This window comes from Phacochoerus africanus, chromosome 16 (assembly GCF_016906955.1).
Source record: "Phacochoerus africanus isolate WHEZ1 chromosome 16, ROS_Pafr_v1, whole genome shotgun sequence".
Lineage (NCBI taxonomy): Eukaryota > Metazoa > Chordata > Mammalia > Artiodactyla > Suidae > Phacochoerus > Phacochoerus africanus.
In genome coordinates this window covers 54,217,109-54,242,664 of record NC_062559.1, presented here as the reverse complement: position 1 = coordinate 54,242,664, position 25,556 = coordinate 54,217,109, and the positions used below count along the sequence as shown (strand labels likewise).

The 25,556-nt window shown below is 41.5% G+C and overlaps 1 protein-coding gene across 1 annotated transcript in view; it reads left to right on the top strand.

The window, feature by feature from the left end:
- Nucleotides 1-25,556, top strand: part of SUGCT (succinyl-CoA:glutarate-CoA transferase) — a 650,574-nt gene that overhangs the window by 2,583 nt on the left and 622,435 nt on the right. Inside the window, exons 2-6 of the mRNA XM_047763177.1 lie at nt 10,064-10,115; nt 11,040-11,113; nt 14,073-14,158; nt 14,683-14,733; nt 20,485-20,605. Of these exons, the coding sequence (XP_047619133.1) occupies nt 10,064-10,115; nt 11,040-11,113; nt 14,073-14,158; nt 14,683-14,733; nt 20,485-20,605 (384 nt within the window). The remainder of the gene's footprint in view (nt 1-10,063; nt 10,116-11,039; nt 11,114-14,072; nt 14,159-14,682; nt 14,734-20,484; nt 20,606-25,556) is intronic.

Sequence of the window (25,556 nt, the reverse complement as noted above, 5' to 3'; positions counted from 1 at the left end):
CAGAAAGAACCTCGGAACTTTCTGTATGGGGAGCCCCCCAAATAATTGGTCAATGCTGTGGTATGTTTTACAGGTTGTCCATTAATGCAAGTGAGAGTACCAAGCAAAGGAAATTGTAAATGTAAATGGGGCCTTGCCTGTTTCTTTGAGACTCAGAATCTGTGTTTGGGTTACCGAAGATTTTTTGGTGTTTCTTTTTTCAGTAGATTAAAGTTTTTTTGGGGAGGTAGAACCTTCATGATGGGTTTGTGTTTGGAGCAGGAGTTGGGGTCCCAGAGCTGCTTACTCTGACCCCTACTTTAACTCTGTCCCTGAAAAGTCACTTCTGGGGGACCTCTGAGGAATTCCTAGGGGAAAGGGATGAAAGCCAGTATTTTAGGCAGGTGTCGGGTGTTAATGAATGGTGCAAATGTAAATACCTTGATTAGTTTTACTGCTTGTTACCAAGGAGTGAATATTTCTGCATGGTGAGGGCTTTCTAACCCAAGGAAACTACAACCCCAGGTGAAAGGGCAAACCTTGGAAGTTAAAAGATGACTGAACTGCTTGTTAGAGGACTTCCAGGGATTTCATGTTTGTTTTTCAAAGGGTATAAAACGCAGAGCCTTGGAGGCATTCCTAAGATTGAGATTGAAGTTCATCTTTCCATTTGGAGACATGTATTTACGTTCCAAAGGGTTGGGACCCAGGGAGAATTTGCTTACCTTGGGTAGGGACTCTGGCTTTCTCTGCTTTGCTCAGGAAAAGGTGGCTGCTGGGCAGCTCTCCCATACAAACTGAGAAATTTATAATTTTGGAGACCTTCCCTGTGTTTCAGTCCCTGTATGTGCAGGCCTGACCAACCGGGTCTCATTTTGATGCCCGTGGCATATGACATGTGGCAAAAATGGTGTATTTCGTGATGTAAGTGATAGCAGCTCTGATCTGTTTCAAAAACCTCGTGTTTTTGAATAAATACAGACATTAAATCGTATATTTTTGATGTAAAGCACGTATTAGGAGAATGTATTCAACCGTGTCTATAGATAGAAATTCCTGTATGGTCATCCTTCTGTGTCTGCAAGAGTTTGGCTCCAGGACCCTGCCTTGGATACCCAAATCCGAGGATGCTCAAATCCCTTACTATTATAAAATGGTGTACATAGAACACCATAGAACGCACATCCTGTGTATACCCTAAATCATCTCGTTATTACTTATAGTGCCTAATATGATGTAAATGATATGTAAATAGTTGTAAATACAGTGTAACTTCTGTGTAAATATTTGTGGGAGGTACCGCATGTTTAAGCTTGGCTTTTTGGAATTTTCTGGAATTCCCCCCAGTATTTTTGATCCACTGTTCGTTGGAGGACCCGTGGATATGGAGCCCCTGTCTACTTGGAGTGTGACCTTTACCTTAATGTTTCCTGAAAACTTGCAGATGACCTCAGTTTTCCTTGTAGCGGTCCTGCTGTTATCTCTTCCATGTTCAAGGCTGTCAGGAGTAGAAAGGTAAATGCATCTCTAGGATGGGATTAGTTCGTTTGCTGATGGGGTTAGGCCTGCACTAGATGCGGCAGAGACCACGGAACCATCACTTAGGTAATGTTCTAATCGATAAAGCAGGTGTTAGGAGCGACTTGGTTTTGTCTGAGAGCCAAACTACTGTTGACCTTTTCAGTTTCAGGCATTGTCTACATGGTAGTCAAGCACAGGTGAAATGTTTTACACCTACTTATTTTCTTTTAGACGTATATATATATATTTGTCTTTTTAGGGATGCGCCCGTGGCATATGGAGGTTCCAGGCCAGAATGGGAGCTACAGCTGCCAGCCTACACCACAGCTATAGCAACGCTGGATCTGAGCCACATCTGCAACCTGCACGACAGCTCTCGGCAATGCTGGATCCTTAATCCACTGAATGAGGCCAGGGATCAAACCTGCGTCCTCCTGGATGCTGGTCAGGTTCATTTCCTCTGAGCCACGATGGGAACTCCCTCTTTTAGACTAATATTCACTCATGTAATACAAGTGTTAATGCATTTACTCACACTTGTAAAAATTTTCATTGAAAATAATAAAATTGCTGACAGAATACTTAGATGTGAAGAAAAATGTTAAGATATGATTATTCTTTTCTCAGACCCAATATATATATATATACATATTTTTGTGTTTTTGTCTTTTTTTTTTTTTTTTAAACGGCTGCACCTGTGGCACATAGAGGTTCCCAGGCCAGGGGTCCAATCAGAGCTGCAGCCACTGGCCTACGTCTGAGCCACAACAATGGCAGATCCGAGCCGTGTCTGCGACCTACACCACAGCTCACAGCAACGCTGGATCCTTAACCCACTGAGCAAGGCCAGGGATCGAACCCGAAACCTCATGGTTCCTAGTCGGATTCGTTTCTGCTGCGCCACGATGGGAACTCCCTCTCAGACCCAGTTTTTAAAAGAATTTTTTTAAATTAAAAAAGTTTTATTATAGTTGATTTACAGTGTTGTGCCTTTTAAAATTTTTTATTAAAGTATAGCACAAATTGTTATTTTAAAATGAGTACCTAAAATTTTAATGTCAGTAGAATTTGTATCATTGTATTTTTCCAATTATAAAAACAATACATACCTTTTTAGAAAACCTGAAATGTTTAGGAAAATAGAAAGCAAGAAAAAATATTAGTCTTTTATCTAAGAAGCAAATGCTTAATATTTAAACAGAATAATTAAACCTCACATACTTTAAATCTTTAAGTAGTAAAATAAAAGCTTTTTAATAGGGAAAACCAGAATTCCTGTTGTGGCTCAGTAGGTTGAGAACCCGACATAGGGCCTGGGAGGGAGCAATTCGATCCCTGGCTTTACTCAGTGGATTAAGGATCTGGCCTTGACACAAGCTGCAGTGTAGGTATAAGATGCTGCTCGGATCTGGAGTTGCTGTGGCTGTGGTGTAGGCCTGCAGTTACAGATGGGAGTCAACCCTTAGCCAGGGAATGTCCATGTGCCACAGGTGTGGACCTAAAAAGAAAACAAAAAAAAAACAAAAAAAAGAAAAGAAGGGAAAAGCAGCTACACATGGTTTGGAATGGGATAATGTGGGCTTGGTAAAGCCTGACACCTGTGCAGGAAAGCGTTAACATAGCAGCCCTCAGGCTGCTATTTTTAGAAGGACCTTTCTGCAAGTTCGGCACCTGACTGCTTCTTAATTAATTAGGTGCCTAGATGATCTGTACGATCCGTATGATTTACGAGGAGCATCTGCTTCTCTTCTGGGAGTCCAGAATTTTGGTGCATGCTGAGCCAAGAGTACCTATGTGAGTAGCCCTCAGTGAGAACCTTAGATTCTGAGTCTGTAATAGACCGCCCTGAGCAGAAACACTGCACATGTTACTGAATTTTTTTTTGTCGCTGGAGAAGGAAGCAACAAAGAAGCTTGGTGTGGCTCCTCATGGGACATAGAAAACATAAGAAGCCTTGCATGGATTTTTCCAGACTCTTTTTCACTCGCCCATCTGGTCAGATATCATTTTGCTGTAATACACCTTTAGTCGTGAATACGAGGATGTGCTGAGTCCTGTGAATCTTTTTAGCAAATCACTGAAAGTATGGATAGTCCGAAGGGACCCCGAGACAATTGCAAAGGCAGAAAGTAAAAGAGATGATATTTCTGAAAGTGAAATTCCAAAAAAGTCCAAAAACTGAACAGCAGATAAGGAAAATTACTTTTACTAGTTATGACTCATAAGAGGGTAATATTACTGTGCAAAAAATACATAGAGATCAATAAGAAAAAGATAAATGTGCCTGTAGAAATATGGGCCAATAAGAAGAATAGATTCTTGGAGTTCCTGCTGTGGCACAACAGGGTTGGCAGTGTCTTAGGAGCCTGGGATGCAAGTTTGATCCCTGGCCCAGAACAGTGGGTTAAGGATCCGGCGTTGCCACAGCTGTGGCTTAGGTTGCAGCTGTGGCTCAGATCTGATCCCTGGACTGGGAACTCCATGTGCTGAGGGGCCGCCAAAAAAGAAAAAAAGGAAAAGAATAGGTTATTTATAAGATATGATAAAGAGCAAGTGTGAAAAAATTAATTTCAGAGGTGATTAAATAAATGCAAATTAAAATGGCGGTAACATGCAAATTTTTAACTGTTAAATTTGCAACAAACAAACAACCCCCCCCAAAAAAAACCCACCAAGAGATCATATTCAGATCATAGTCACCATTTTCATACACTGCTGGTCCAGTATATATTAATACTGCCTTTCTGGAGGACACGTTGATGATACGTATTAAACGTTTTAAAGACCATCAACACGGCTGGGACACCGCAAGGCCTGGCTTCGTCCTTGGAAACGCGCTCCTCCTCCTCCCATCTCCATCCCCCGCAAACCCTAAAAGCCTTAAGGAGTCATTTTTTTCTCCGTTGCTTGAAGAGAGCTGCCTGGGAGTTCTGTGGCCCTTCACAGAAAGCAGCACCTTCCCTCTAGGTGGCTCCCTCCTCGTCACGGTTACCCTTTGGAAGCTGTTAAAAACCACCCAAGTCATGAAACGTTTTTACTCACACACATATCCCTCCAGACATTTCTTCCGACCTTCCTCTTCTCTTCCCTTCCCTTTTCTTCCCTCCCCTTCCGTTCCTCCTCGTTAAGTATTTGCCCTAAAGTAGGTCCGCAAAGTAGGATCCGCCTTTTTTGGGTCAAAGAGACTCATCCCATTCACTGACACTGCAGCACCTGTCCCCCTCCCCCACATTTTCTCCTTTGCTGGGTAATTGTAATTCCCCTCAAGTGCCAGTGATGCTCTTCTGCCTCTTGTTTCCCTGACCTGCACAGAGGGCTTGCCTTTGCATGGTCTTCTCCTGGAGGAGAGCCACCTCCCCACCACCGAGGGGTTCCAGGGGCCTCTTGGGTTTGTGGGCATTCACAGTCAGTCCTTTGTAGCTATTATTTCCTGTTCACCCACTTAGCTCCTAAGTAGTTCCCTTCAGGCTGGCCCATTACTGAGGCCTGAGCACCAAAAGAAGACTCTACCCGCCCCCCCAATCCCCGGCTTCCTACTTTTGGTCGTGACTCCTTTAACTATAAATTGACTTACAGAGTCTCTAGGTTGGTACCATTTTCCACCCTTCCACATGCCCGTCTATAGCAGCGGTCTTCGAAATGACTTTTGAAAGGCAATCCATTGCATGTATTAAGTTCTTGTTTAAAAGTTTTTCTCCAAGTAAATTTTACAGCATGAACTAAGATGAGGGTAAGAGCTGTAATGTGAGGGATACACTTCCCCTCTGTCTAGTGGAAGAAGTCTTGTTGTTTTGAAGGCTTATTCCTGAGCCTTATTTGATCAGTTTTAGGAAAAAATATGTATGGAAGTGGAAGACCTGGAAATTGATTTATTTAAAATGATTTATTCGTTTCTTAGGAAAGTCCTCACATATTTCAGTTTGAAGACTGCTGCTAACTGTGAAACAAACTACTCCTGAAATGGACTTCCCAGCTGTTGGCTCTGATGCTGCACAGTCACTTAGAGGCTACCATTTTTCCTTCTTGGGTGCTTGGTTTCTTCATTGATCAGGATAGGCCAGACTGGGCTGTGGTACAAACTAGCCCACCATCTCAGGGGCTTAATACGGTAAAACATCTTTCTTGTACATATAGTTACATTATTGGAAAATTGTAGCCTCTAAGGTCACTGCAGCAGGAGGAGAGTGGCCTGGAGGATTTCATGGGATATTTTTAAGGATCAGGCCTGGGATTAGCTTATATTACTTCTGCTTATGTTTCATTGGCCAGACTCTGGGCTTTTGGCCCCAATCTCACTGCACAAGCAGCTGGGAAATGTAGAGGAGGAGAGGGATTTGGGATTAGCATTGATTTGTGCTTTGGTCTTTTTGTACCATTCTTCCTAAATTTTCTCAAATTTTCATTAAAACAGCAGCATCCAGCAGTTTAAAAGCCTGTTTGATTGCAAATCAGTTGCCTCATAACTTTAGCAGCACGTCCACACTACCTTTTTAACAACTCAAAATTTTTAGTTTCCCTGGAATGTTTTGCAGCAAATGCTTGTTTCCCAAGTACTCTCAATTTCTACAATTCCCTGCCAAATTATACTGTCGGGGTCAGAGCTTCTTTCAAGACTCCTAACGTGTTAGAAAGAAAACATTCTGCTAACTGTTCTAAATAAAGCTTCAGCAGATTAAGAGGGCATGCTTTGAAGAGACAACCATCTCCTTTCTCACTGCTAAGTGCTAGTAATTAAGTTCTTTATAAAATATCAAATTGAGAAATCATTTCGTTGTATATCACATGTATTCGATGGTGATATTTGATCAGTTTGTTTTATGACTTGACTTTAAAAAAAAAGTCTGTAGTTGGCTAGTACAGTGGGGGAAGGATATCCTAATTGTTGTTAGACAGATGAGCCACTTGTGATGTCCACACTGGTGCTGCTCAGCTTTATTTGTGCGGTGGAAGCCTAAGGGCCAGATACCAGGGGGAGTCCTGGAGGCAGCTCTGGGAAGCATAGATTTGATGGCAGCTTCATCATGATTATATTTCTTTGCGTGGTAACTCAGCTGTATCATCGTGATAGCTTTCTCTACTAGAGGCCAGATAAGATAGAGTGATATACAAGCTGCTCAATATATCTCAACAAATTAGTTATAATAGATGCCATTTTCAGCTGTATTCCCCCCTATAATCAGCCTATTCTGACCTTTCTAAAACAGGCATTTTTAGGGCTGAATCTGCGGCATGTGGAGGTTCCCCGGCTAGGGGTTGAATTGGAGCTCTAGCTGCTGGCCTACACCACAGTCACAGCAACATGGGATCCAAGCCTCGTCTTCGACCTACACCACAGCTCATAGCAACACCGTATCTTTAACCCACTGAGCAAGGCCAGGGATCGAACCTGCATCCTCATGGATGCTCATCAGATTCATTTCTGCTGAACCACGACAGGAACTCCAAGATGTCTGTTTTAAGTATAGAGTATTGAGAAATATATATATGTAATTTTCTGTTCTTTAAAATAATCATGTGTCCTGTGTTTTTCTTTTGTCTTCAAATCTTGATTAAGTTGTCTGCTTTAACAGGTGTTGTGATGTTATGATAACTTGATGATGGTAACGTGTCCACTTTTAGTGAGCGTTTATGCCAGGAAGTGTACTAACTTTGCATACAGCATTTCATTTAGTCCTTGCAAGCTCTGTGATATTGGTGTTTCAGATGAGGAAACTGAAGCTCAGAGAAGTGAAGTCACTTTGGTGAAAGGTCACTTGAGTAGTAAGTCGTGGAGCAGGGAATTAAATACAGGCAGTCTCCAGGGTCTATGTGCTTACCTGTTTAAAACTCATTAATTGATTTTGACTTAAATGAGCTCTAGAAGTCCTTTCTGTTTATCTTCTCGGATAATAGAAGTAAAATTTTATTGCCTGATGTTAAATAAGTTCATTTTAAAAGTTTTTGCATCATTAAACAATGTTTTACTAGTTTATTATTGTTGTAAAATTACATTGGTAGTGAAATATAGACTTCTCTTTGTAGATTTATAATAGAATGAGATTTGTGGGATGAAGAGACCCCTAAGTGTATTTCCTGCGTCATCTGAATAAAGCAGATGCCCCGAAAGAGATGAGTACAGAAGACCAGTATTTTTGGAGTCTAATGTAACATGAAGAATTACTTGTCCATTCATTCCTAATGATGTCAAAATATCTTCTTATGTTTGAGGTCTTTTCTCTAAAATATCTTATTTTCTCTCTCATTTTATTTATTTTTATGTTTTCACTCTTTGCTTTTTCCTTCTCTTTTTTTTTTTTTTGCTGATTATACACACATAATCACAACTAAGCAAAATTACAAAAATATGTAACTTAGCTAGTGAAAGTTTTCCATAAATTCTTACCCTAGGATTTTGCCATCAATAGAATTTTATGAATGTTCCTACAAACACAACACGTATTTCTAATTTTCTTATTTATGTTTACAAATATAGGATCATATTATTTTCTGTTCTACCACTTTATTTTTTTTTTTTAGGGCTGCACCTACAGCATATGGAAGTTCCCAGGCTAGGAGTTGAATCAGAGCTGCAGCTGCAGGCCTGTGCCACAGCCACAGCAATGCCAGATCCAAGCTGCATCTGCAACCCATACCACAGCTCACGGCAATGCCAGATCATTAACCCACTGAGTGAGGCCAGGAATTGAACCCTCATCCTCATAGGTACTAGTTGGATTCAGTACCACTGAGCCACGACTTGTTTTATTTTTAACTTTAGGAATATATTTTGGTCAACTTTACCTGTCAGGGTATGTAAATATGTCTCATTTAAAAAAAAAAATGGTGTGGTATTTTGTTGTATGAATGTGCTAGTGCTTATTTCATGTTTCACTTGTTGATGGATTTTTGCATTGTTTTGAATATTTTGCTTCAATATTAAAAACGGTAAAGTGATTCGCAATATAAGATACATGAATGGCCAATTATTACATGAAAAGATTTTCAGCAGCATTAGTCTTTAGGGAAATGCAAATTAAAACCACAGAGAAACATCATATACCTGTTAGAATGGCCAGCCTTAAAAAGATTAACAATACCGGAGGAGTTACCGTTGTGGTAATGAATCTAACTGGGAACCATGAGGTTGTGGGTTCAATCCTGGGCCTTGCTCAGTGGGTTAAGGATCCAGCGTTGGCGTGAGCTGTGGTGTAGGTCGAAGACACGGCTTGAATCTGGCATTGCTGTGGCTGTGGTGCAGCTATAGCTCCAATTCGATCCCTAGTCTGTGAACCTCCATGTGCCGTGAGCATGGCCCTAAAAAAGGGATAAAAGAAAAAAAAAAGATTTTAACAATACTTAGTGTTGTGAGAGTGTATAGCTTCTAGAACTCACATACACTGTTTCTTTTTTATTGTTGTTTGTTTTGTTTTGCTGCACCTGTGACCTGTGGAAGTTTCCAGGTCAGGGATTGAACCTGTGCCACAGCAGTGATCTGAGATGCTGCAGCGACAATGCCAGATCCTTAACTGGCTATGCCACAAGGGAATTCCATGCATGCACTGTTGTACAACCACTTTGGAACTCTGTTAGAAAGTTAAGTGTAAACTTACTTGTTACCCACCCATTCCACTAGGTGTTTACACAAGAGAAATGAAAACATGTCCACACAAACGCTTCTGTCTGGGTGTTCGTAGCAGCTTGATTCGCTGTGACGTAAAGTGTCCATCCGCAGCTGACTGGATGAACACGTGTGGTACATCCACGTAGGAGGAAAGCTCCTCCTAAAGATGCAACAGCAGGGATGATTCTTAACCTCATGATGCGGAATGAAAGAAGCCAGACATAATAGAGCAAATGCTGCATGATTTCATTTGTATAAAATTCTAGAAAATGCAAACTAAACTATAGTGACAGAAAGCAGATCAGTGGTTGCATGAGGCTGGGAAGGAGGGAGAAGTGGTTTGTAAAGGGCAGGAGGGAGCTTTCGGTGATGGAGAGCTCCGTTTATTGCTTGTGGGTTTGGACAGTTGTGTGATGGCACGTACTCATCATTGCAGCGTCATGCGGAACACTTGAGTGTCCGAAGAATCCTCTGTGGTCATAGCCCATACATACCTTTCCACTCCCGCTTTTATTGTTCACTAGACAAACCATCTTACGTGTAGCTTTGGACTTTATTAATGGGGAATAATCTAGTATTAGAGGCCTTCATTTAAAAGAAATTGTTAAAGTATAGCTGATTTGCAGTGTTGTGCCAGTTTCTGCTGGACAGCAAGGCGACCCAGTCACACCCACATAATCGTTCTTTTTCTCGTATTATCTTCCATCATGTTTTATCACAAGAGATTGGCTGTAGTTCCCTTTGCTGTATGGTAGGATAGATGCTTTAATTTTTACAGATTGAGGTATTGGATTGGGCCAGGGTTCCTGTGTTATATATAAAGCAGAAATGTGAAGGAAATTTTATTTATTTACTTATTTGGTAGTAATAGAGATTACGTAAAATAGAATATGAAGAATTCTGCATTATTCCTTCTGAAAATTGTTAATCAGCTACCTTCAAGTATTTTCTGTGTTCTTCCAGATGCTGACAATATGAAGCCATTGGCGGGAGTAAAAATTCTAGATCTAACAAGGTTCGTGTTGATTCATCTATGGTTTGGTGATTGAGTTGTCCCTGACTCTAGAAAGACCTTTAGTTTGGGTTGTAGGAGGGTGCTAATGAAATTCTTGGATCCTTAACCCATTGAGCCAGGCCAGGGACCGAACCTGCAACCTCATGGTTCCTAGTTGGATTCAGTAACCACTGAGCCATGACAGGAACTCCTGACATTTAGTTTTTGGGTTGTAAGAGGGTGCTTATGAAGTTCTCCTGTGGTGCCATGGCTTAAGGAGCCGGCACTGTCACCGCGGTGGCTTGGTTTGCTGCTGTGGCACCAGTTCAGTCCCTTGCCCAGGCACTTCCATGTGCCACCAGCGTAGCCAAAAAAAAAGAGGGTGCTTATAAGTGTTTCATTGAAATTTTGGAAAGAAAAAACAAAAGAATATTTCCTGTAATTTCATCATTCTGAGAAACAATTAGTGTAATGTCTGTAAGTTTCTTTCCAATCTGCATATTTATATATAATTATTGAAAAAAAAGAGACCATATTGAAATTACAGGTTTATTCACGTCTTAAACATATGTTGTGTTTTGAATATTTTCCCATGTCTTTCAAAATTCAACTAAAATATAAGATGATATTTTATTGTATAGTTGTCACATCCTCCAGTGTTTCTCTATAATAAACTAGATTTACTTGTACCTAAATCTTTGCCTCAAGAAATCTTTCAGCTTCTTCCTTAGGATAAATTCTGGAAGTGGAATTACTGCATCAAAGGGAATATCCTTTGTAAATCTCTTGATACGTATAGGCAAATCACTTTTTGAATAGTTTAAACAGTTTTAATTCTTATTAACATTGCATGAGCTTGTCTATGTTGATGGACTGTTAAGAAAAGAATTAATGTAAAAATCTTAAAGATGGTAGTGAATTTAATTATTGTTGTTGACATTGTAGGGTGCTGGCAGGACCTTTTGCTACTATGAATTTAGGAGACCTTGGAGCAGAAGTTATAAAAGTGGAAAGACCAGGTAAAACCATTGCTCTCTTTGAAACATGCCGACGAGCTACTAAATGTTTTTAAAATATCCATGTACCTTATGTAAGGTGAGAAGAGCACTGAAGTGAAGTGACTGTTTCCCCTTATCCATTCTTTCTTTCCCTCTGCAGCTGTACTAATACTAGATTTCTGTCTACTCTTGAAACTTGCCAAGGGCTGAGGCCTAAGTCAAGTCCTTCACATGAACCTGAACTTGCAGCGTGTACTAACCGTGATGTAGCAACACTTGGTGCCAGCACAGTTCTAAGCCCTTTGCCTGTATGAATTTATTTGATCTTTACAACAGCCTGTGGGCTGACATTATTATCCCTAGATTATAAATAAGGAGACAGAGAGATAGAGAGATCAGGGACTTTGTCCCTGGTCGCATAGCTCGTAAGGATGTTCAGGCACAAGCTCTGATCCTGGCCCTCTTGAGCCCCACACAAACCTTGCTCTTGAGACTGAGATTAGAGTGGGCCTGGGCGCATCCCCTCCCTGGGGGGTGAAGGGAAGGCTGGGCAAGGGGAAGGCAGAACGGCAGGACTAGGATGTAGATGAAGGAGAGAAGGAATGGAATCAATGTCCTTTCAGAAGAAACCCAAATGCCCCAACCTAAGTCATTCTTTCCTATTTATATTAAAAACAATATTTTCCCATTTTGTAATTTTAAATATTTCAAGGGAAAAAACACCTAGACTAGGATCAACTTTTTTTCTTTTTATGGCCTCACCTGCAGCATATGGAAGTTCCTGGGCTAGGGCTCGAAGTGGAGCTGCAGCTGCTGGTGAGGCAATGTTGGATCCGAGCTTCATCCACAGTCTACACTGCAGCTTGTGGCAACGCTGGATCCTTAACCCACTGAGCAAGTCCAGGGATCCAGCTCGCATCCTCATGGATCCTAGTCGGGTTCTCCAGTGTTCGCTTTTATGTTTTCAGTCTGAGAACTTCCCCTTCCTTTCTTTCTTCCCTCGGTCCCCCAAATAAACCTATGCGGGGTATACAGTTCCCTTTTTTGGTGCATTCTTAGCCGTTGGTATTTAGTTCATGTTGTTATTGATGAAGTTGCTTAGGAAAGTGTCACGTTATGTGCCCTTTCTCTCTCACAAGCGCTTAAAATGCAGAGTCCAGGTTTTTCCATCCTTTATAAATGGCTTGTTTTGGAAGGTTTCAAAAATTTTATTATTTATTCTTAGCTTCTGTTTTGTTCTCTGAAAGGTTGTATCTATTTTTCTTTGTCAGTATCAGTGGGTAAAGTCAGATGGGCTAATAAATTAATTATGTCATTTAAATGAGATTAGAATTTAAACTTTAACCCATCTTCACAAATTCTCCTTTATTAGGGGGGGCTAGTAATACTTACATAGTGATTAGTTTCTAGTATCAATATTTCAATATTTAATCAGAACTTATAAACTCTTAATATAAGTGATACTAATTTGTACCTTAAAATCGTTTTACTTTCTGAGTTCCATCTACGTTGTTTGCCAGTAGCTTTTTGTGCAAAGAAAATTTTTTTGCTATAACTCTATATTGTTATCTTTGAATCAAACACAAATATTTTCCAGAATCATTTGAAGTAGATATCCAGAATAAAATACCCTATTTTTGGAGTTTCCATTGTGGCACAGCGGAAAAGAATCTGACTAGGAACCATGAGGTGGCAGGTTCGATCCCTGGCCTCACTCATGGTGTAGGTTTCAGACGCAGCTTGGATCCTGTGTTGCTGTGGCTGTGGTGTAGGGCAGTGGCTACAGCTCCGATTGGTCCCTTAGCCTTGGAACCTCCATATGCCGTGGCTGTGGTCCTGAAAAGCCTAAAAAAAGCCCCCCCCCCCAAAAAAAATACCCTATTTTTTGGTGGTTTTAAATTTTTTCTTTGACTCAAGACCTTTGAAGACCTAGACAACTAAAATTGTATCAGAAAATACTATTTCTAATTATTGACATTTGCTGTTTAGTAACTTTTTCTGATTGACTGATATAGGTTTTTAAAATAGATTTATTTGTCCTTGTTTTATACCTAGCCTCAGATGCCACTTTATCATACTTGTCATTATTCTGACTTAAATTGTATTTAATGAAAAATTTTTTGGGAGTTCCCGTCCTGGTGCAGTGGTTAATGAATCTGACTAGGAACCATGAAGTTGCAGGTTCGACCCCTGGCCTCGCTCAGTGGGTTAAGGATCTGGCATTGCTGTGAGCTGTGGTGTAGGTTCCAGACTCGGCTTGGATCTGGTATTGCTGTGGCTCTGGCGTAGGCTGGCAGCTACAGCTCCGATTAGACCCCTAGCCTGGGAACCTCCGTATGCCATGGGTGCAACCCTAGAAAAGACAAAAAAAAAAAAATCTTTTGTAGGAGTTCTCGTTGTGCCTTAGCAGGTTAAGAACTGACATAGTGTCGGTGAGGATGTGGGTTTGATCCCTGGCCTTGCTCAGTGGGTTAAGGATATGGCGTTGCTGCAAGCTGCAGCATGTGTAGCAGATGTGGCTCGGATCCAGTGTTGCCGTGGCTGTGGGATAGGCCAGCAGGTACAACTCCAATTTGACCTCTAGCCTGGCAACTTCATATGCCACAGGTGTGGCTGTAAAAAAAAAACCTTCTGTAGACCCAATATTTTATTTGCACATTTAATGCTAAAAATACTGAAACAGCTGACTTGCTTGTCAAAAATCAGAGTAATTTTTTTTCTTCAAATTTGCCATTTATTAAATCTAAGACTGCCAGTAGGCTATTTCCTTCTGAATTTTGACTCTCAAGGGCGGGTTTTAGGGAAAGAAGATATGGAAGAATGTCGTGATTTACGTGAACAGGGAAAGACTTCGGGCTGGCGATTCCACGGAGTCGAGGTGACCTTGTTTAGGCTCCCGCGAATGTGTATGTGAGTGAGCCTGTTGGTTTGAAGTGTCTCATGATGTTGCAGAGTTAATAGCTCATACTGTCATTTTCAGGTGCTGGTGATGACACACGAACTTGGGGGCCACCTTTTGTGGGGACAGAAAGTACTTATTTTCTCAGTGTTAACCGAAACAAAAAAGTAAGACTGTTACCCCCCTTTTCCTTTCTTTCTGTAATTGTCTCATCGTAACAAAGCCTTTGGTAGCCTCATGGCTAGTTGCAATCCTCTTTTTGTAGATGTGAAATTTTAAATAAGGTGAAAGTTTATTTTCTTTTACTTCCCCACTTACCAGATAGAAATGGCAGAGCTTTTTACTAATTTTCCTTCTCCATTAACTTAAAACATTTGATGAGAATTTATAATGGTTTTTCATGGAAATAACTTTATTAAAAGAGAAATGATTTGATTCGTTACATTTGTTATTCTTTTAGAGGTGGCTAATTTGGTATTATTTGAAAAATCCTGACTATAATCCTTGCTATCTTCCTAACATGTCCAAATTGTGAATAAAATCAATGAAGATTTAAAAATTTCTTCATGAGGAAAATACATTTACTTTAAGAGGAGAATCTGCGAAATGAATGACTCTCTTACTGCTCTGTCAGTGATGAGAAAAATCTTTATGATACTACTTTAATGTATGTATGTATTTTAATTTTTAGAGTATAGCCGTTAATATCAAGGATCCGAAAGGGGTGAAGATCATCAAAGAGGTAGAGTATGCTCTGTGGGAGACATCTCGCCACATGGGTTGTAATTAGAGACTTGAATGTCAGAGCGAAAGTGTTTCAAAACGTTATTTTATTGGCGATCTGTAATTTTGCTGTAAAGGCTATTTAGGAGTTTAACTTCGCTTTAGTAGTAAGTGTAATTGGCTCTATAACTTCTCGTGTATGGTGTATGGTGTTCCTCCGCAGTCTCAGAGTGCGCCCTCATGGTGCTGGTGTCTGTTGACGGAGTGCTGCCTCTGCGTCAGACCTTCGCCTGGGCGCTTGACAACACTGTCTTCTCAAAGCTTCACAGTTGCAACAACAACAACAACAACAACAACAACAAAGAGACAAAAGAAAAAAAAAAAAGGAGTTCCCGTCATGGCGCAGTGGTTAACGAATCCGACTAGGAACCATGAGGTCGCGGGTTCGGTCCCTGCCCTTGCTCAGTGGGTTAAGGATCCGGCGTTGCCGTGAGCTGTGGTGTAGGTCGCAGACGCGGCTCGGATCCTGCGTTGCGTAGGCCAGTGGCTACAGCTCCGATTCGACCCCTAGCCTCTGATTCAACCCCATATGCCGCGGGAGCGGCCCAAGAAATAGCAACAACAACAACAACAACAACAACAACAAAAAGACAAAAAAAAAAAAGCTTCACAGTTGACCTTGCCAATGAAGTGTTCAAATCCGCATTTTCACAGGCAGTGGAGTGAGTGAGTCTCAAGGGGCTGGAGTGATTCTCTAAAGGTCACAAGGGAGGAGCTGGAATCAACCCCGGGTCTACACCACTGCAGAGCCCAAGCTCTTTCTAACACGTATTCAGATGGCCAGTGTGTCCAGACCTGACCTGGGCATCTTCCCCTGAGGGCCGCACCCCCTAGTGTTCTTCTGCCGAGATCCGAATGCTGCCTTCTCTGCTTACTGGCCGTGTGACTTCAGACAGATTACTTCTTTATGCCTCAGTTCCCTTGTTACCAAAACGGGGATAATAAACGAACCTATTGAGAGCTGTAAGAATGGAGTTAACACGGTGCGGCCCTAGTCAGCACTCACTCAGCATTAGCCATTAGTGTTGCTCCTGATGTGCATGAAGTGGGATTCATTGTGTGAGATAAAATTTGTTCGCCATCCTTGTTAAAATGTGGAGTCTAGTACAGTGGATATAAATCTATTTTATTAGGGAACCATATCCCCAAATTTGTTTTATATCAAAGTATCCATTTTAGCTCCATTGCTCTGGTGCTGCTTTCCTCATCTGTCCAGCTGAGTGAGAGAGAATGTCTTCTGATTATTAAGCTCGGAATTAATGACCATCCATTTTGGTTCTGTTGGATCAATCCAACAAATTTAGAATTTTACGTGATATGTTTTGAACCCAAAGCTTGGTAGTTGTTCTGATCTTACTGCCCTGTTTTCCCGAATCTTTTCTGTAGCATAACTAACTGAAGTTTACTTGTTTTTATTTTCTTTTTCAGTTGAAACTTAGTTTGCTTTTTCTAAGTTGTTCTCCGTTGTTGTCACCCACCCTGTTTTCCTGGGGTGGCTACCCTCCCCTTGGGCCCAATTCCCACCCTCTTCATTCCGTGGTTATGATGATGATGCTGCTGACGATGAAGCACCTAGGAGACTGCTCTTAATTCTTTCTGTTTTATGTTTCTCAGTTTCTTCAGTGTTCACGTTCCTGCTTCTTTGCTTCCATTTTAAAACATTCCAAAAGTTTATCCTGAATAGTGAAGGTTTTGGATTTGATTTAACAAATGCTTTACAATTTCATTAGAGTTTTTCAGTGGGGCAGTATTAGGTTGAATTCATAACTCTTACTACTAAGGTATATTGGAATATTTTAGGCCTACATCTATAATTCTAACCAAATGAATTTGCTGGGACTTCTTCTTCACTCTCTTTGGTAATGGCTGTGTCCTCCACCAGACTATAACAATTTAAAATTGTTTCATCCTGGACATGATTTCTCTTCATGTCTTATTGATAACAAAAATGTACATTGTAATTTGTATTAAACTTAAATAGATTGTCTGGGGTCATTATTCATATCTATTGCTTTTAGCTAGTTATGCTGTTCCTAAGTTATATATCTTACCTCCTAGAAGAAAAATTACTTTTTGCCTCGTCCTTTTTATTCTTTCTGGCGTGGATTTCTCTTTTGGCCTTAAGAGAAGCAAAGCAACCTTTGCATTCAGAACTTTGTGGCTATGGTTGCTAATATAATGAGTCTAGTTTATAGAAACAGTTCCGAAGTATTGTACAAAGCAGTCAGCCGGATACATGAGAGTTCCAAAAAGGATGACTCTTTTGTCAACCTAACCAAAAACAAGTTGTGTAAAAAACAAAACTCTGTTTAGAAAAGTCTATTTTTGTGGCAACATGATTTGATAACTCCTTAACATGTCACCTATTTCAAATAATTTCAGATTATTTCAAATAACTCTTCATTAATTGACAGTGACAGTATCCACATTGTGGGTAGGAATCATGGCCAATAGCAGTGCTAAGGGCTTTATTTTCCTCCATGTCTTATTATGAAAAATGCAAACATGCAGAAAAGTTTGAAAAACGAGTATAATGAACTCTCATTGACCCTATTCCTAGATGCCTCCGTTTTAACATTTTGTCCTTTTTGTTTATTTACGTATAAATACATGTGGCATGTGTGTGTGAGTGGAAGACATTGTGAAACTTTGCTCTTAAGTCTCCTTCAGAATACATCTCCTATGAGTAATGGCATCCTTTGACATACATGTTAAATTATTTTATGATTTTTTTACTGATAAATGTAGTTAAACGACTGTCATCATGTTCCCTCCAGTTCGGATCTTGCTCACCCATCTTGTTCGTCTGTTTCTAAGTTATATCTAATGAGGACAGCTTAGAGGTAGGTATTCTGTGTTTCAGTTGATTTCAGTTTTTTTGCTTTGTGAGTAAAGGGGAGATTTTTTTTCCCCCAGAAGAAAAGAAAAAGATGGGGGTTTCTCTAACATGAAGAATTGTGCTTGTTTTTTATTGTGGGCAGGATTCTAGAATAGATTGTCAGGGGACCTTTGAGCCCCTGGATGAGGAAGAGGTGATCACCAGTAGTACCAGGGACAGGTCTTCTCCCCCAGCCCCACTTTATTTCCTAGTAGAACCTTGTATCAGGGAAAATTCGGTGAAGCATTGGCCTCCACTGAGGTGGCTGACCTGTATAATCCTTGGAGATGGTGTGGATCCATCAGACTCAGGGAGGCTTCTGATGTCTCTGATTGCAGCACTCCAGTGCTTAGAATTTTAACAAATTTCTGGAGTTCCCGTCGTGGCGCAGTGGTTAATGAACCCGACTAGGAACCATGAGGTTGCGGGTTCGGTCCCTGCCCTTGCTCAGTGGGTTAACGATCCGGCGTTGCCGTGAGCTGTGGTGTAGGTTGCAGAAGCGGCTCGGATCCCGAGTTGCTGTGGCTCTGGCGTAGGCTGGAGACTACAGCTCTGATTCGACCCCTAGCCTGGGAACCTCCATATGCTGCGGGAGCGGCCCAAGAAATGGCAAAAAGACCAAAAAAAAAAAAAAAAGAATTTTAACAAATGATTTAGCTAATGCTTCGGGAACATACATGATGTTGAAACGGGTAAGTATCTCGAAACAGAGAGGGAGAGAGAATATGCTGGATGACGGAGTCACTCAGAATCAATGTCTAGTAAATATGCGGTTGCCTGGGGGAGGGAGGAGGGAGTGGGATGGAGGGGGACTTTGAGGTTAGTAGATGCAGATCGTTGCGTTTGGAATGGATAAACAGTGAGGTCCTACGGTACAGCACAAGGAGCTATACCCAGTCTCCTGGGATAGACCATGATGGAAAAGAATATAAAAAAGGAAAAAAAAGAATGTATACATATGTATGACTGAGTCAATGTGCTGTATAGCAGAAATCAACTATAATAAAAAAATTATAGCTTGTATAATTTATTTAAAATAAATACTTATAAAATAGATAAAAGGATAACTTCTGTGCTATACACCTTTCTAGAGATATTTTATCAATAAATATTATAATGCGTATGTATTGAATTCTTGGGTAATCATAAAAAGCTACTGGGCATCTTCATATCAGTAGTTCTCTTTAGCTCTAAGCTCAGCTTTCCCATATTTTTCTTGTAACATTGAGGAGCCAGACTATATGTTCCTCTGGGCACAGCTTGTTTTAACTTAAAATTTTTTTTTTCTCATTAAGCAAGTAATACCTGTTCATGGGCAAAAAGATTAATATTATAATATGTCATATTAAATCTCTTTATGCCCTTATTACTCGTTTTCCCAATAAACATGAGATAATACCATGTATATTGTTTTTTATCTGTTGTTTACTTTGTACATTTTGAGGAGTTTTCTATTAGCATAACCTATTCATTATATTTATGTTCTTGCCTTATTGAAACAGTGAATTTGTGAGCCACCTGAATACTTTATGTGGATTGGAAATGGGATTTATGGAGTTCCCATTGTGGCTCAGTGGTAATGAACCTGGCTAGTATCCATGAGGATGTGGGTTTGATCCCTGGCGTTGCTCAGTGGGTTGAGGATCCTGCACTGCTGTGGCTGCGGTGTAGGCCAGCATCTGCAGCTCTGGTTCAACCCTGAGCCTGGGAAACTCCATATGTCACAGGTTTGGCCCTAAAAAGCAAAAAAAAAAAAAAAAAAAAGGGAAATGTGATTTATGATTCTATAAAAATCTAAAAATATGAATACCCTACATAATTAAATTTTTTATTGTGGTATAGTATATATAATATAAAGTGTCATTTACATCATTTTTACTGTGCAGTTTTGTCGCACTAATTACTTTCATGATTTTGTGCAACCATCAGTGCTGTGTATTTCCTATATGTTTCATCACCCCAAACTCTGTATCCATCAACCAATCGTTCTCCACCTCCTTCTCCCCTCAGCCTCTGGTAACCTTTCATTTACTTTCTGTCCTTATGAATTTCCCTATTGTAGATCTTTCACGTAGGTAAAATCATATAGTATTTGTGCTTTTTTGTCTGGTTAATTTTATTTAGCGTACTTTTGTTTTGTTTTGTTTTGGTTTTTTTTTTGGCTGCACTTGCAGCTTATGGAAATTCCAGAGCCAGGGATTGAATCTGTGCTGCAGCTGTAGGTCTTCTGACAGATACTGACTCACTGGGTTATGGTTTAGCAGTTTTGTTTTTTTTAAAATGGTTCATTAAATACCTTTAAGACCCACGGGAAAGAAGTCACCTGGAAAGTGCGGAAGTAGTTCAGAATCATGTTTAGGTGTATTGAGTGTCTATATGGACATTTTGGAATGAGGACCTTGATGTAATGAGAATGGAGCATAGTCAGGACACTGTATTTAGTTTTACTGAAGGGGGTTAAAAGGTATTCTTGAATTATTTTATGTACTTTGATTCTGTTTTTCTACCTGAGCTTCTGAGGGTGTGTTCTGCCCAGTCTGCGCAGCCTGGAGATTTCTGTCGTTTACTGTGAGCAGAAGCCATGGGATACCATGGCGTTAACTGGAAATTTTAACAGCCACTGTTTTGGGGCAGTAGTAGCTCAAGTAGTGGACCAGAGCCTTGGTGCTTGTCTAATTATATGTTGTAATTCTACTTTTCCTGTGATTTTTCTGGGCTGTTCCCAAGCGAGAGTCAGTTGTGTTTACTGAAATCAGGATTCTATCATGTGGAGATTTGTTGAAAGCTTGCAAGTCCCTTAAGAAGTTTGACTCATCCTCCCTCTTTCTTCAGCTCGCAGCTGTTTGCGATGTTTTTGTGGAGAACTACGTCCCTGGCAAGCTGTCTGCCCTGGGCCTGGGGTATGAAGACCTCCACGGGGTGGCACCTCACCTTGTCTACTGCTCCATCACAGGTACTCGCCCCGCCCCGGTCAGGGAGGAGGTTTTCCAGTTTCGGGGGTTCTCTCTGGGTATAAGAAACCTCTTGCCATTGCTGGTTTCCTCGGAGTCGCTCTGCTCCCCCTTCCTGCCGAGCCATTTTAGGTTGTTGAAAATTACCCATTAGGAGTTCCCTTGTGACTCAGTGGAAAGAACTCACAAGGATGTGTGTTCAATCCCTGGCCTCACTCGTTGGGTTAAGGATCCGGTGTTGCCGTGAGCTGTGGTGTAGGTTGCAGACGTGGCTTGGATCCGGTGTGACTCTGGCTGTGGTGTAGGCTGGCAGCTGTAGCTCCAATTCGACCTCTAGCTGGGGAAACTCCATATGCCACGGGTGTGGCCCTGAAAAAAAAGAAAATAAAAATAAAAATAAAAAAAAAAAACGGTAAAGAATATTAACCTAAATGAACATTTTTCATGTATTTATCAACTATTTGTGTTTCTTCCGTAAATTGTCTGCCTGTGTTTTTTTTTTTTTCTTCCAATTTTCCTATTGCTATTTTTCAAATAGTGACAGAATACGGTTATTAACTCATATAGTGAATTTCAGGTAAAATATTAATTGGCTTTTAAGATAACACAGGAACTCAACATATCACGTCAGTATATTTACAAGTGCTGAGCTCAGTGAAGGACAAGAGTGCTGTAAAGTCTTCTAGATTGTTCAGCCCTTGATGGTGAACTCTGTGGGTGTGTTTAAGCTAAAGGGAAAAGAAGTCATTGTATTAGTTATCCTTACGTAGTTGATAAGAACTTAGCGGTTAATTAGGGGTACAGTCCTAAAAAAAAACCTGTTAATTAAAATCACATTAATAGCTTTTGTCAGAATAATTCATAACATTTTCAGACTTTTTTTTTTTTTCTTTTTAGGGCCACATGTATGGCATATGGAGGTTCCCAGGCTAGGGATCAAATTGGAGCTACAGCTGCTGGCCTATACCACAGCCACAGCAACACAGGATCAGAGCCAGTCTCTGACCTACACCACAGCTCACCGCAACGTCGGATCCTTCACCCCTGAGGTGGCCAAGGATTGAACCCGTGTCCTCATGGATAGTGGTCAGATTCGCTACCGCTGAGCCACAATAGGAATGCCACATTTTCAGATTTTATTAATTCGTCCATCAAATATTTGCTGCAGGCCTGTGATCTGCCAGGCAGTATTCTAAGGTTCTGGGATACCACAGCAAATAACACATGTTTATGCTCTCAAAAGAGATTTATATTCTAGGTTAGGGAGATAGTAAATACATAAACACATTCTTTTTTTTTTTTTTTTCTGTAATTGAGTCCAGTAGTGACAAGATCTAAAGAGAGAAATTAAACAGGGCAAGAGGGATGAGGTGAGGAGGTCTGTTTGATACTGGGAGCTGAGTCGGTGAGCCAGGGTGTCATTGACAACAGGGACATTTAAGCAGAGACCTGAATGGAGTCAAGGAGTGAGTCATAACGATACTGGCGATGAGGATTTCCCGCAAGGGGAAGTGCCGGTGCAAAGGCCCTGAGGCAGGACTGTGTGGGGCATGGTGCACGTTGAGGACGAGCCAGGATGGCTGGAATGGAGTAAACAAGGAGGGAAACCAGGGAGGTGGTGGCGAGTAAGAGAGTAAAGGGCTCCTGGGCTGCTTTTAAGAAACCGGGCTTCTACTTTGAGTAAGAGTGTAAGCTAGGAGTTCCTGTGGCACAGCAGAAACGAATCCGACTAGGAACCATGAGGACGCAGGTTCGATCCCTGGCCTCACTCAGTGGGTTAAGGATCCGGCATTGCCATGAGCTGTGGTGCAGGCAGGCAGCTGCAGCTCTGATTGGACCCCTAGTCTGGGACCCTCCATATGCCGAGGGTGCGGCCCTAAAAAGACAAAAAAAAAAAAAAGTGTAAGCTAATGGAGAGTTGTAGGCGGAGGAATGGCATGATTTGATGTATTTTTATTTTTATTTATTATTTATTTATTTATTTTTTGTCTTTTTGCCATTTTCTTGGGCCGCTCTCGCGGCATATGGAGGTTCCCAGGCTAGGGGTCGAATCAGAGCTGTAGCCACCAGCCTACACCAGAGCCACAGCAACGCGGGATCCGAGCCGCGTCTGCAACTTACACCACAGCTCACGGCAACGCCGGATCCTTAACCCACTGAGCGAGGGCAGGGACCGAACCCGCAACCTCACGGTTCCTAGTCGGATTCGTTAACCACTGCGCCACGACGGGAACTCCTGATGTATTTTAAAAGGATCGCTCTGGCTGCTGTGTTGCAGACAGGCTTCGGAGGACAAGGGTGGAAGTAAGAGAACAATGATGCAGCTGCTGAAATGGGCCTGGAGAAAGATGATGGGGCTTGAAGTAGGGTAGTCATGGTCGAGGTCGTTCAAGGGCAGTCGAATTCTGAATGTTTGGTGAGACAGGTGGGCAGGATGTGCAGATGGATGCGACGCGAGGCTCAGAGAAAGACTAGCGTTGAGGATGTGACTCTAAGGCTTTGGCCTGAGCGCTCGGGACAACTGCAGTTTTCAGAGTCGTGGAAGGAAGTTCTGGTGGGAGGATGTCAGGAGCTTGGCGTAGTCATGTCTGGAGCCTTGCTTGAGGTCCTGTGAGATAGTCAAGGGGAGATGCAGAGTAAGGGCTTGGCTCTCGGAGTCAGGAGATGTGGAAGTGCAGAGTTATGACAGATACACGGTATTTGAAGCCTGAATTCGGATCATTCGCAGTGTGAACGTCGCGAGAAAAGGGAGAGTCTGAGCGTCTGAGCCTGGTGGGCTCCAGTGACTTGATGTTTATAGATGACTCAGCGGCGGCAGTGGTGGGGGAATTGTCAAGAGGCGGCGGGAGGAGGACCTCCTGGAGGCGAAGTGGAGAAAGTGTTTATTTTCATAGTTTAAGCAGAAAAGCAGATATGAATTCCTTGGATTTCCTAAGTTCGCCACCCTTGCTCTCACAGCACAGGCTTTGCCCAGGATGTTCCCGCTGCTTGGAACACGAATCCCCTGCCTCGCCTGACGGCTCTCTCTTTGCCCTTCATCTCGCCTGGGGTGTCACTGCTTCTGGGCAGACTTTTTTTCTCGATCCCTGAAGATTGGGTTGGGTGCTGTGTCTCTCTCACACTCTGCATTTCCTCTTTGCTCGTCTGTCTCCCTCACTATCCTGCAGGCTCTTGGTCTAGTCCCAGTTCCACCTACAGTGCAGGGGCACGTGGTAGGGAGTTTCTTTTTTCTTTTCTTTTCTTTTCTTTTCTTTTCTTTTCTTTTCTTTTCTTTCTTTTCTTTTCTTTTCTTTCTTTCTTTCTTCTTTCTTTCTTTCTTTCTTCTTTCTTCCTTTTCTTCTTTCTTTCTTTCTTTCTTTCTTCTTTCTCTTTCTTTTCTTTCTTTCTTCTTTCTTTCTCCTTCCTTCCTTCCTTCCTTCCTTCCTTCCTTCCTTCCTTCCTTCCTTCCTTCCTTCCTTCCTTCTTTCTTTCAGCACCACATACACAGCATATGAAGGTTCCCAGGCTAGGGGTTGAATTGGAGCTACAGCTGCCGGCCTACAGCACAGCCACAGCAACTCAGGATTCGAGCTGTGTCTGCGACCTACACCACAGCTCACAGCAACGCCAGATCCTTAACCCACTGAGCAAGGCCAGGGATGGAACCTGAAACCTCATGGTTACAATCTGGATTCGCTTCTGCTGCACCACAACAGGAACTCTGGGAGTTTTTTAAATTAATGGCTAATAGTCAGAACTTGGCTAAAGAGTTCAGTGGCATCTTGGGAGCCCTGGGATGCAGGTTCCATCCCTGGCCTCGCACATTGGGTTGAGGATCTGGTGTTGTGGCAGCAGTGACTTAGGTCACGACTACGGCTTGGATCTGATACCTGGCCCAGGAACTCCTTATGCTGTGGGGCAGCCAAAAAAGAAAAAAAATAGATTTTTGAAAGGAACAAAGCAAAAACTTTACTCCTTATATTTCAGTAAATTTACCTTAAGATAGATATCCGAAATGGCTGTTTTATTATAAAAGCCACAAAAATGTTCTTTTAAAAATATTTATTATTCATAAATTTATAGTAACCCAAATACTTCTATTTCTGTGCATTCAGGTTAATTAAGATATTATAGTTCTTTGACTGTGACATATTACTTTAGTATAAATAATGCTTTCATAGTGTAATTATCAATATGGTGGTATTTTCATATGGAGTGATCTAAAATTGCAGTGTTGGACTGCTCAGTATTATTTTACGTAGGATGAAGAGCCCATGATCTTAACTCCTCTACTGAGTCAGCACAAGAGACAGGTTCTGTACATAGTAGATCTTTGCCACTAGAGCTGACTTTTTTTCAGATGGACTGTTGTATAGATCTGTAATCATACTTTTGTTTTTGTGTCTGTATATCAATATTTGTATGTGTGAGAGAGGGATTTTTTCCTTAGAATCTCACAGTCCAGTGGAAGTGTTGATGTCTAAAATATTAAAATAGGTGGTCTATTATCGTCTGAATTACCCTACTACCATAAAATGCTGCATGACTAATAAATACAGAATCTTACATGACTGTAGGTGTTTATTTTTCATTCCCATGAATGTGAGTCAGCTGGGCTTCAGCTGGTCTAGACATGTCAGGTCTGGCTCCAGGTCTCAGGTTGCTCTGATGTGTCTTACACGCCTTGGACCTGTGGCTCCCAAGTGCATGTCATCCTCATGGTGAAAGGCAAGAGCGCAAGAGAGCAAGCTTGACCTTCCAAGCACACTGAAAGCTCTCCGCTCACATCGCATCTGCCAGTATTCCTTTGGTCAAGGCACGTCATTTGGCCAAGGTTACTGTCAATAGGTGGTTAAACATACTAGCCTGGCAGCAGGAACTACAAGGTCACATTGAAAAGGGCGTGGAATCTGAGAAGGGGGAAGATTGAGAATAATGTATTTATTTCATCATGTCACCCAAATAAATCAAATG